Here is a 12635-nt window from a genome sequence, read left to right as displayed (position 1 = left end):
CTGTACTAACATTCTTAAATATCTGCTAGCTGTAATAAAGAAATCAATGTACTTTATGTTCTTAGCTCCCACAATTTAACCTAAATATTTGCCTGACGTGCTTATACTGGTCCAAACAAGTATTAGGTCATAGCCTGTTCCTCTTCTTTATTTGAAGGTGTTTTTTTTTTGTTTTTGTTTTTGTTTTTTTTTTTTGAGACGGAGTCTCCCTCTGTCGTCCGGGCTGGAGTGCAGTGGCGCGATCTCGGCTCACTGCAAGCTCCGCCCCCTCGGGTTCACGCCATTCTCCTGCCCAGCCTCCCGAGTAGCTGGAACTACAGGCGCCGGCCACCATGCCCGGCTATTTTTTTTTTTTTTTTTTTTTTTTTTTTTTTGTATTTTTAGTAGAGACGGGGTTTCACCGTGTTAGCCAGGATGGTCTTGATCTCCTGACCTCGTGATCCGCCCGTCTCGGCCTCCGGAAGTGCTGGGATTACAGGCGTGAGCCACCGCGCCCGGCCTTTGAAGGTGTTTTTACCTTTCTCAACATTCCACAAATTACTTCCTCCTTCCTTTGCTCTCCTCTGCCTTTGCCTCTTTTAAAAAGTTCTAAGTGAGGCCAGGTGTGGTGGCTTAAGCCTGTAATCCCAGCACTTTGGGAGGCCGAGGAGGGCGGATCACGAGGTCAGCAGATCGAGACTATCCTGGCGAAGATGGCGAAACCCCGCCTATACTAAAAATACAAAAAAAAATTAGCTAGTCGTGGTGGCGGGCCCCTATGGTCCCAGCTACTCGGGAGGCTGAGGCAGGAGAATGGCACGAACCCGGGGGGCGGAGCTTGCAGTGAGTGGAGATACCGCCACTGCACTCCTGCTGGGCAAGACTCCGTCTCAAAAAAAAAAAAAAAAAAAGAAGTTCTAAGTTGCTAGCCAATTAAGACAAATACAAAATGTGAGGTCCCGTTGCAGCCAATAAAAACCAGACACAACAATAAAACAGACAAGTCGGGTTATAAATGGCCCTGTCTCCTATGTTCCGTATACTCGCATGGCGAAACTGCTGGCGAGTATACCCTTTCTGCAAAAAGTAAAAAAAATGGCCTTACTAAAAAAATTAAATTTATGTTCAAGTGCTATTTCTTTACGACACCAAAAAACAAACACTTTAAATAGGGAGGGCTTCTTTAATCTGTTCATTATCACTTCTGGAAAATTCTTAGCCATCATTACTTCAAATACTGCCTTTATTCCATTTCCCTCCCTTATTTCTGGATCTGATTAGACATATGTTAAATGTTTTTACTTTGGTCTGACTTCCTTTTTCTTTCATGTTTTTCATCTCTTTATATTTGTGCCATAGTCTGTATAATTTTCTTTACTGTCTTCCAGTTTGCTATTTTCTTTCTTCCACTATGTCTATCTCCTATTAAACCAAATTTAAAAATTTAAAAATGTCTACCAAATTTTAAAATTTCAATAGTTGTATCTTTTATTTCTGAAAGTTTTATTTGGTTCTTTCTCAAATCTGCTTGATCAATTTTATAGTATTTTTATTAATATTTTCAATGCTTTTATTTAACAATTATATTTAGCAGGCTGGCTACAGTGGCTCACGCCTGTAATCCCAGCATTTTGGGAGGCTGAGGCAGGTGGATCACGAGGTCAAGAGATCGAGACCATCCTGGCTAACATGGTGAAACCCCATCTCTACTAAAAATACAAACATTAGCTGGGTGTGGTGGCACGTGCCTGTAGTCCCAGCTACTTGGGAGGCTGAGGGCAGGAGAATCTCTTGAACCTGGGAGGCAGAGGTTGCGGTGAGCTGAGATCGTGCCACTGCACTCCAACCTGGCGACAGGGTGAGACTCTGTCTTAAAAATAAATTATATTTAGCAAACTTGTATGTTATATAATTTGGGCTGCAAACTCTCCTGGGGTGGTTAGTGGTTATGATTCCTCAAGAGTGATTCTTTCCCCACCAAAGTTCAAAATAGAGTATTTTTGCCTGAAATGAAACTTCTGATACGACTTTTAATTGTTTTAGGACTCTGGGGACTGGTGAACAATGCAGGCGTTACTAAACCAGTGACCTTATGTGAGTGGCTGAACATGGAGGACTCTATGAATATCCTCAAAGTGAACCTCATTGGTGTGATCCAGGTGACCTTGAGCATGCTTCCCTTGGTGAGGAGAGCACGGGGAAGGATTGTCAATGTCTCCAGCATTCTGGGAAGAGTTGCTTTTTTTGCAGGAGTCTACTGTATCTCCAAGTATGGAGTGGAAGCCTTTTCAGATATTCTGAGGTAACTCTCTTAAGTTAAAACAAAAACAACTATTGAGCACTGAAATATGTCCCAGGCATTGTACTAGTTGCTTTCACCTATCTTATTTCATCACTCCTCAAATCTTGATACACAGATATTACTACTAGTTTATTTTATATAGACAACAACCTCAAATTTACATATCTTTCCCAAAGTTCACCTACCATAGCCAGAATTTGGCAGAACTGTGTTTTGACCCAGGTCTTTATCTTCTACCATTATGTCACAGTTTAATTCTCAATATTTATTTTTTAGTTTTGAGACAGGGTCTCACTCTGTTGCCCAAGCTGGAGTGCAGTTGTGTGATCATTATGGTTCATTGCAGCCTCAACCTCCCGCACTCAAACGATCCTCCCACCTCAGCTTCCCTGGTAGCTGGGACTGTGGGTGCACACCACCATGCCCAGCTAATTTTTTGTAGTTTGCAGGGATGGAGTCTCATTATGTTGCCCAGGCTAGTCTCAAACGCCTGGGCTAAAGTGATCTTCCTGCCTCAGCCTCCGAACATGTTGGGATTACAGGCATGAGACACTGTGCCCGACGTGGCTTTTATTCATGCATTCTTTCAGTTCCATGTCCTTCCACCAGCTGCTTCATTCTTTTTATAGAACCTCCCCACCCCAGTATATATGTGTGTGTATCATATATATGTGTGTATGTGTATTTATTTATTTTCTGAGACAGAGTCTCACTCTGTCGCCCAGGCTGGAGTGCAGTGATGCAATCTTGGCTCACTGCAACCTCTGACTCCTGGGTTCAAGTGATTCTTGTGCCTCAGCCTCCCAAGTAGCTGGGACCACAGGTACATGCCACTACACCTGGCTAATTGTTTTAATTTTAGCAGAGATGGGGTTTCACCATGCTGGCTAGGATGGTCTCGAACTCCTGACCTCATGTGATCCACCCACCTTGGCCTCCCAAAGTGCTGAGATTACAGGTGTGAGCCACTGTGCCTGGCCTATTTATTTATTTTTAAGAGACAGAATTTCACTATATTGCATGGGCTGGAGTGCAGTGGCTATTCACAGGCATGATCATAGCTTACTACAACCTTGAACTCCTGGGCTCAAGCTGTCCTGCTGCCTTAGCCTGCTGAGTAGTTAGGACTACAGTCCTGTACCACTGCACTTAGCCTATTTTCCTTACAGTTCTTGAGAGAGAATCCTATTGGCTGAGTTCGTTTTTTGTGTGTGCCAGGCGACACCACATTGTGTGACATTTTTGTGCATGGTTATGGGTAAGACACTGCTGGAAGTACTTTCCATCCATTAAATCATTTAACTTTCAGAGCAACCCAATGAAGAAGGCATTATTTTTATTCTTATTATCCATCTGAGGAAACTGAGGCACAGAGGTTTGGTAATTTGCTCGTGGTCATATTGGTAATCACAGGCAGAGCTACTGTTCAGCCTTGCAAGGGACTCTCCTCCTATCAAGTCCCCTTCCTGGTCCAATCAGCTGTGGACAAGAGGCTGTAGTAACATGGTCCAAAATATTGCTGTGCACACTCCTCTTTAGCAGGGGCTGACTTTTGGGCAGTTTCACTTGGAAATGCGCTGTGAATATTAAAGGCAACATGTATTGACTTTCTATGACCACTGTGATAAATTATCATAGGTAATTTATGGTATATGGTGTTTTAAAGCAACACTTTTTTTTTGTCATCAGTTTGTAATTGGTATCACTGGGTCAAAACTGAGGTGTTGACAGGGCCACATTCGTTCTGAAATTCTTTGGCTGTGGCTACATCACTCCAGTCTCTGCCTCAGTGATCACATCGCCTTTTCCTCTTTTGTCAGTCATCAAATCCACTTCTGCTTCTCTTATGAGGATCTTTGTGATTGCATTTAGGGCCAACGCAGATAATCTAGGATAACCCCCTATCTCAACAGCCTGAACTTAATCACACCTGCAAAGTCTTTGTCACATAAGGTAACATTTACAGGGATTAGGACCTGATCTCTTTGGGGGCCCTTATTTAGCCTACCACGTACCATGACTGGTGTGTAAGTGTTGCAATGTGAGTGTTACATGCCTAGGGAGGAAACAGAGAAATAGCCAAGAAAGTACATGAGTTGTTACCATGTGGTAGGCACCTCACTTGGCTTCCTGCCTATCTAACGTTCTGTGTACTGCCACAGGGCTGCTGTGTGATTTACCACCACCTACGACTGGTCTCTCAGACTCCTTGACTCATTCCCAGACTAAGAGCAAAGATATATCCTTCCAACATTCCAATGACTATGTAATTCCTTTAGAAAATTCAAGTTCACCCTAGTTGTGCTCAGGATAAACAAGCAAAGGAAATTTTGTTCTATATTTGCATTGGAGTGTTAAAGGGGAATGGAGACAAGGGGTGGTAGAAATCAGAGTGAGAAAACTCCAAGGAGAAGTGAAATTTAGAGGAGGAGAGTCACCTCTGGCTGCAAAGCCCTTTCCTCTTCTCCGTTGCATATGGGCACCTGGAGACTCTTTTTGAAGCTCTAACATGGAAGGTTTTAGGTTTTGGTTTGGTAAGCGAGGCTTTTCCCTTAGAACAGTAATTCTTAAACTCTAGCATGCCTCAGAGTCACCTGGAAGGCTTGTTAAAACAGATTATTGAGTCTCACCCCCAGAGCCTAGACTGGGGCCCAATACGTTGCATTTCTAAAATGTTACCAGATGCTGATGATGCCATTGATCCAGGGTCCACACTTTGAGAACCACTGCTTAGAGGTCATAATGCTTTGTGGTCTGCCTCCTTATGGACCATTATTTCAAACGTTTCTCCTTTCTATCAGCTTCAGCTTCGTCTTCTCCAGCAAGGTTGCCTGAACTTGTAGTTTAGGGAACACTCCTCATCACTGTCCCTAGAGCTCCTAGAGTATGCCTCTGCCGTGGTGCACAATGCCGTCTTACTTCTCTCGGTGTAGGTGGTACTTAGTGCAGTACTTAGCCTATAATCGGCCCTTGATAAGTATTTTTGGAACTGTTTGTTAAACTAACTTGAATATTCTGGAACTGGCAATTTTAATGCTCATATCTGTTTCATTAGTGATCTTTTAGTCAACACACTGTCATTTTCCACAAGCCCATGCTTTTGCATGTGGAATTCGCATTGCCTGGTTTGTTACTCTTCCCTTTTCCTCACTTGGAAATTTCCTTTTGTCTTTTAAGATAATAGTCCCCAACCTTTTTGGCACCAGGGACCTGTTTCGTGGAAGACAGTTTTTTCACTGCCCTGGGTGGGGGTGGTGGGAAGAAAGAGATGGTTTTGGGATGAAACTGTTCCACCTCAGGATTCTTATAGGGAGGGCACAACTTAGATCCCTCGCATGCACGGTTCACAATAGGATTCATGCTCCTATGAGACTCTAATATCTGGCTGATCTGACAGGAGGCTGAGCTCAGGCGGTAATAATGCTGGCTTGCCCACTGCTCACCTCCTGCTGTGTGGCCCAGTCACCTCCTGCTGTAAGACCGCGGACTTACCGGTCTGCACCCCAGGTTTGGGGATCCCTGCTTTAAGACTCAACTGAAATATTTTTCTCCTCACTGAAGACTTCCGTGACTCCCTCAGAAAATCTATCTGTACCTTCTTCTCTACTTTCATAGCCCCTTGAATGCCTCTCCTTTATCATTCTTTTGAGTTGTGTTGTAATTATTTGCCTACTTATTGGACTCACCCACTGTGAGCTTTCTGAGGTGAGGAACTGAGTCTTAATCTTCTGAGTTTGTGAGACACTTAGCACAGTGCCAGTCATAATAAATGCTAATTTTATTTATTGTCATTGGTATCCTTCATGCCTCTAGAGTCTAGCACACAGTAGGTACTTAATAACTCTTTATTAAATGAGTGATTCTAGAGTTGAATGGTTATGGTAGTTGGTGTAATAATTTCCTAATTGTTGGATCCGGGGATGTTTATATTTAAATATTTTTCCTCTCCATTTCTTTATTCTTTAAAATATTCAGTAAAGGTATTTTATAATCTTTTTTATTTTGCTTTTCCTTCCTGAAAGCATTGAAATGGTGGTGGTTTTTAATCATAACTTGTGGGGTTTTATTTCAGGCGTGAGCTTCAACATTTTGGGGTGAAAATCAGCATAGTTGAACCTGGCTACTTCAGAACGGGAATGACAAACCTGACACGGTCCTTAGAGGAAATGAAGCAAAGTTGGAAAGAAGCCCCCAAGCATATTAAGGAGACCTATGGACAGCAGTATTTTGATGCCTGTAAGCTTTTTTCTTTTGATAGGGATAATGGGTACCCTGTATTAGTCCATTCTCATGCTACTATGAAGAAATAACCGACACTGGGTAATTTATAAAGAAAAGAGGTTTAATTGACTCACAGTTCTGCATGGCTGGGGAGGCCTCAGGAAACTTACAATCATGGCAGAAGGCACCTCTTCACAGGATGGCAGGAGAGGGAATGAGTGCTAGCAGAGGAAAGCCCCATATAAAACCATCAGATCTTGTGAGAACTCACTATTGTAAGAGCAGCATGAGGGAACCACCCCCATGATTCAGTACCTCCCACCAGGTCCCTCCCACGACATGTGGGGATTATGGGACTATAATTCAAGATGAGATTTGGGTAGGGACACAAAGCCAAACCATATCAGTACCCTTGCATGAGAAAGGGAAAAGAGGGTTGGTGGACAATGATTGGCAGATCCTCTCAGAACAAAGTTCCTTAAATAAAACCTTCCCAGAACAGAAGGAAGTCAGGAAGGTCCCAGTGCTCTCATGGTTGGCTTGGTCTGATGACTATCACAGTTGAGGAAGGGGACATATAGGTGGCCTGGGGCCAGGCTCTTCCCTGCCCTGTCCTCTGTGGGCCGGGGCACCTAAGCACTAGGAAGTATTACATACTTAGAGGCATGGAAGCTTGAGAGGGTGTGCCCCTTGGTAGCATGGCAGGGCTGGTGTGAAATGTCTGCTCAAGTAAAGTGCAGTCTTCATCATTGTTTACCCTTTTGATAACAAAGGGCTTGTCCACAAACTATGTGTCTTAATGTGACAGGAGAAAGCATGTAGGTGGGAAGAGGTAAGTCAGTGAGGACAAGTCTTTGCAGGGCCTTATGGGCCATTCCCTGAGGCTATACTTCTCACGTTCAGGTGATAGGAGCCTTGTGGGAGTGGGACTGGTCAATTTCCTATACGAATATTATTCTGAAGACCTGGAAGAGGAGGTGGCAGTGAAAAATGGGAATGACTTCTAATAGGTACGGGGTTTCTTTTTGGGATGATGAAAATGTTCTAAATGTAGATTGTGATGATGATTGCACAACTCTGAATATACTAAAAATTATTGATTTGTACACTTTAAATGGCTGAATTTTATGATATATGAATTATATCTCAAGAATGTTAAAAAAATTCCAGTTGAAAAAGTATATTCCCATATCTGTGTTGTTCTAAACATATTTTAAATTCCTCTAGTAACAGAATTGAGTTGTGTGTGTGTGTGTGTGTTTTTTTTTTTTTTTTTTTTTTTTTGAGACAGAGTCACACTCTGTCACCCAGGCTGTAATCTTGGCTCACTGCAACCTCTGCCTCCCGGGTTCAAGCAATTCTCCTGTCTCAGTCTCCTGAGTAACTGGGACTACAGGCATGCACCACCAAGCCTGGCTAATTTTTGTATTTTTAGTAGACATGGGGTTTCACCATGTTGACCATGCTGGTCTCAAACTCCTGACCTCAAATGATCCACCCGCCTTGGCCTCCCAAAGTGCTGGGATTACAGGCATGAGCCACTGTGCCCAGCCATCAGAATTGAATTTTGAGGCCAGGCATGGAGTCTCACACCTATAATTCCAGCACTTTGGGAGGCCGATGTGGGCGATGTGGGAGGATTGCTTGAGCCCAGGAATTCAAGACCATCCTGGGCAACATAGTGAGACCTTGTGTCTACAAAAAATAAACAAAATTAGCTGGGCATGGGGATGCATACCTGTAGTCCCAGCTATGTGGGAAGCTGGGGAGGGAGGATCACTTGAGCCTGGGAAGCAGAGGTTGCAGTGAGCTGAGATTGCACCACTGCACTCCAACCTGGGTGTCAGAGCAAGATCCTGTCTCAAAAAAACCCCCCCAAAAAACCAAACAAACAAAAAAAGAAAAAATGATTGAGTTTTAAAATTAAAATTAAATAAAATCCAGACTTTAGTTTTCATTCTAGTGCATTAGCTATTGTTTAAGTGCTCAATAGCTACATGTGGCTAGTGGCTATCATATTGGGACGCACATTCTAGATCATTCTATCTTGTAGAAATTAGATGTGCTTAGACTTCTGTGACTGCATGATCATAAAAATATAGGGAATAAGATTGTTGACCACCATTTCTTTTTTTGTTTACAGTTTACAGTATCATCAAGGAAGGGCTGTTGGGTTGTAGCACAAACCTGAACCTGGTCACTGACTGCATGGAACATGCTCTGACATCAGTGTATCCACGAACTCGATATTCAGCTGGCTGGGATGCTAAATTTTTCTTCATCCCTGTATCTTATTTACCTACATCACTTGCAGACTACATTTTGACTAGATCTTGGCCCAAACCAGCCCAGGCAGTCTAAAGAAAACTGGGTTGGTGCTTCTTGGAATGAAGACAAAAATCTGAAATTAATTGTTAGTGTCTCAGTAATCCTGATTTAGAACCCAGGCTTTTTGTAAGAATGCATTTTCTTGCCTAAATTCATTTATCTGTCATCATCAGAGTACTAACATGTTTATATTTCAGATATCCAAAGCTTACCACTTTAGGTGATGAATCTTTACTATTTCACCCCTTTTTTGATGAGACTATTTTTCCAGAGTGAATCATTTGTTCTTGCCTTATTAAACACAGTAGATGGAAAACAATTTAACCTATTTTGAAGTCATTTCTTTACGAATATGAATAATTGTTCTATGCTTTAATAATCTATTGTGAAGAAACTACTAAGAAATATGTTAATGTGTTCATCCTTACTTGAAATGGGTCTGTATGATGGTACTTTTAATAAATATTTGATTTTTCTTTCTCTTCCCTTTTTGTCAGCAGTCTTTTTTCTCCAATACATTTCTTCTTTTTTTAAAAAGAAATTATTGGCCAGGCATGGTGGCTCACGCCTGTAATCCCAGCACTTTGGGAGGCCAAGGAGGACAGATCACAAGGTCAGGAGATCGAGACCATCCTGGCTAACACGACGAAACCCTGTCACTACTAAAAATACAAAAAGTTAGCTGGGCGTGGTGGCGGGTGCCTGTAGTCCCAGCTACTTGGAAGGCTGAGGCATGAGAATGGCATGAACCTGGGAGGCAGAGCTTGCAGTGAGCCAAGATCGCACCACTGCACTCCAGGCTGGGTGACAGAGCGAGACTCTGTCTCAAAAAAAAAAAAAAAAAAAAAAGGTCTTTGTTGGCCAGGCATGCTCTATTGACCAGTCATGGTGGCTCACACCTATAATCCCAGCACTTTGGGAGGCCAAGCTGGATGGATCACCTGTGGTTAGGAGTTTGAGACCAGCCTGACCAACATGGTGAAACCCCATCTTACTAAAAATACAAAAGTTAGCTGGGCGTAGTGTTGGGCACCTGAAATCCCAGCTACTTGGGAGGCTGAGGCAGGAGAATTGCTTGAGCCTGGGAGGTGGAGGTTGCAGTGAGCCGAGATCACACCATTGCACTCCAGTGTGGGCGACAGGGTGAGAATCTGTCTCAAAAACAAAACAAAACAAAAAAAAGTCTCTGTTCTTATAATAGATTGGCTGAGTATGGACTTCTAGAGTTGGAAATAATTTTCTTTCAGGATTTTAAAGACATTGCTTCACTTTCTTGTTGTATCCAGTAAGAACTTTAATGCCATTCTGATTCTTGTTCCTTTGTTCCTTTTTGTCCCTATTCTATGGAAGGTTTTAGGCTCTTTATTTAGAAGATAAGTACATAAATGTTTATTTTATTTGGAATCTTTATCTTTTATTGCAGGCGTTCTAAAACTTCACAATGATGGACATGGGGTAGATCTTCTATTCAGTTATTGTACTGGGTACTTAGTACAAGTCATGATGTAGGAGAGAGATTGGAGAATTGCTGAAATGATGGCAAGAAGGTTGAGAGAGGATTGAGTTTGGTGCATAAGTGGGAGAACTGGCTTCAAATAGTAGCATGACTTAAGAAAGAGTTTGTTTTCTTAGGCCAGGCATGGTGGCTCACGCCTGAAATCCTAGCACTTTGGGAGGCTGAGGCAGGGGTGGATTACCTGTGGTCAGGAGTTCAAGACCCGCTTGGCCAACATGGCAAAACCCTGTCTCTACTAAAAATACAAAAATTGGCCCAGCGTGGTGGCTCACGCCTGTAATCCCAGCACTTTGGGACACCGAGGTAGGCGGATCACGAGGTCAGGAGTTCGAGAACAGTGTGGCCAACAAGGTGAAACCCCGTCTCTACTAAAACTACAAAAATTAATTAGGCGCGGTGGTGGGCGCCTGTAATCCCAGCTGTTCAGGAGGCTGAGGCAGGAGAATCACTTGAACCTGGGCAGCAGAGGTTGCAGTGAGCCGAGATCGTGCCACAGTTCTCCAGCCTGGGCGACAGAGTGAGACTTCGTCTCAAAAAAAAAAAAAAAAAAAAAAAAAAAATTAGCCAGGCATGGTGGTACGCACCCATAAGCCCAGCTACTCTGGAAGCTGAGGCATGAAAATAGCTTGAACCTGGGAGATGGAGTTTGCAGTGAGCTGAGATCGTACCACTGCACTCCAGCCTGGGTGACAAAGCAAGACCCTGTCTCAAAAAAAAAAAAAAAGTTTGTTAATTAATAGTAAATTAGTAGATAGGAGGTCACTGGTATTGCTTCAGTGACTTATCTATGCCAGGATTAAAGTCTGTGCGTCTTCTGGCCTTTTCTTCTAGCTTGTCACCTCAAGGTTGTAAGATGGTTGCTGCAGATCCAGACATCACTTAAGATTTCAAATGACACCATACAGTTCAACCTAAATAACAAACAAAGGGAGGCTCTCTAAAAGAAAAATACATTTATTTGGGAATAGAGTGCTGCAATGAGAATATACCTGTCATAGTAAGCTATGTGCATATTCAGGGAGGTAAAGGAAGACACAGGTTTTTAAAGAAAAGAGGCAGATTGCACAATTGTTTTAAATAATTATATTTGGCTACAAAGGTAAATAACAAGGATGATGTCAGTCCTGGCTGGACAGGCAGTTCTGGGGCAGATGTTCTTGCGGTGTTTTTTATGGAAGTTTCAGATGGCTTCTGTGCAAGGATATGATTTTTCCAGAGTCTTTTTTTGTGAGACATACAAGCCTAAAGAACCTTCTCTTCGTGGCCTTCCCTGGCTCGATTTGTCAGGGCTCTTCTTTCTTTAAACATTCGTGACTCCATTTTGATTCTGGCAACTTTCACACAAAACACAATGATAGTATGAGGGAGAAGGGTGGTGATGTCTGCATCTGTCCTCTTCCGTGAGAACAAAAGATTTATCAGAAATCCCCACTGCAGACATTCCCTTATATGGGTGACCCCTATATGGGTTACTTTTGAGAGTAAAAGGAGGCACTTTTATTTATTTATTTTTTGAGTCAGAGTCTTGCTGTGTTACCCTGGCTGGAGTGCAGTGGCGCAATCTCGGCTCGCTGCAACCTCCGCCTCTTGGGTTCAAGTGATTCCCTTGCCTCAGCCTCCTTTGTATCTGGGATCACAGGTGTGTGCCACCATGCCTAGCTAATTTTTGTATTTTTAGTAGAGAGGGGGTTTCACTTGGCCAGGCTGGTCTCAAACTCCTGACCTCAAGTGATCCATCCGCCTCAGCCTCCCAAAGTGCTGGGATCACAGGTGTGAGCCACCGCGCCTGGCCAGGAGGAACTATTAATCATTTACATGGAACCCTGATTTCATCTTTACACATTATATGAATGTATCAAATTATCACATATATCCCCAAAATAAGTACATCGATTATGTATCAATACAAAAAATTAAAAAAAATTTACACAGGGATAACAAATATAAATGAATACTGTCCCAGGTAAATGGAGACATCTGGTAACCCTGCTTTGATGTAATACCATTATCTAATCTTTAGTTCTTATATACATTCTGCCAGTTGTTCAAAAAATGTTCTATATAGCAATTAAATTTTTTCCCCAGGATCTAATACAGGATCTTACTTTGCATTCAATTGTCATGTTCCTGTTCTCACTAAATTTTGAATAGCTTAATTCTTTTTCACAATTCTGTCTTTCACAATTCTGACATTTTTAAAGAGTATGGGCCAGTTATTTTGTAAAGCGACCCCAAGTTGGATTTTTTTTTGTTTGTTTGTTTGAGACGGAGTCTCGCTCTGTCGCCCAG

General features: G+C 42.6%; 1 protein-coding gene across 5 annotated transcripts in view; it reads left to right on the top strand.

The window, feature by feature from the left end:
- LOC105474127 (hydroxysteroid 17-beta dehydrogenase 6) overlaps positions 1-9315 on the top strand; it is a 40236-nt gene extending 30921 nt beyond the window's left edge. For 4 of the 5 annotated variants that reach the window (XM_011728534.3, XM_011728532.3, XM_011728533.2 and 1 more), the window contains exons 3-5: positions 2023-2281; positions 6354-6517; positions 8646-9315. In XM_011728534.3, coding sequence (XP_011726836.1) covers positions 2023-2281; positions 6354-6517; positions 8646-8863 — 641 coding nt within the window. In that variant the 3' untranslated portion in view covers positions 8864-9315. Of the gene's footprint in view, positions 1-2022; positions 2282-6353; positions 6518-7405; positions 7513-8645 lie in introns of all 5 variants that reach the window. The other variant, XM_011728531.3, reaches the window with a different exon arrangement.
- Positions 9316-12635: the final 3320 nt, after the last annotated feature.

The sequence above is a fragment of the Macaca nemestrina genome, chromosome 10, assembly GCF_043159975.1.
Source record: "Macaca nemestrina isolate mMacNem1 chromosome 10, mMacNem.hap1, whole genome shotgun sequence".
Taxonomy (NCBI): Eukaryota; Metazoa; Chordata; class Mammalia; order Primates; family Cercopithecidae; genus Macaca; species Macaca nemestrina.
The sequence above is the reverse complement of the archived record's forward strand: the minus strand, read 5'-3'. Positions and strand labels throughout refer to the sequence as shown.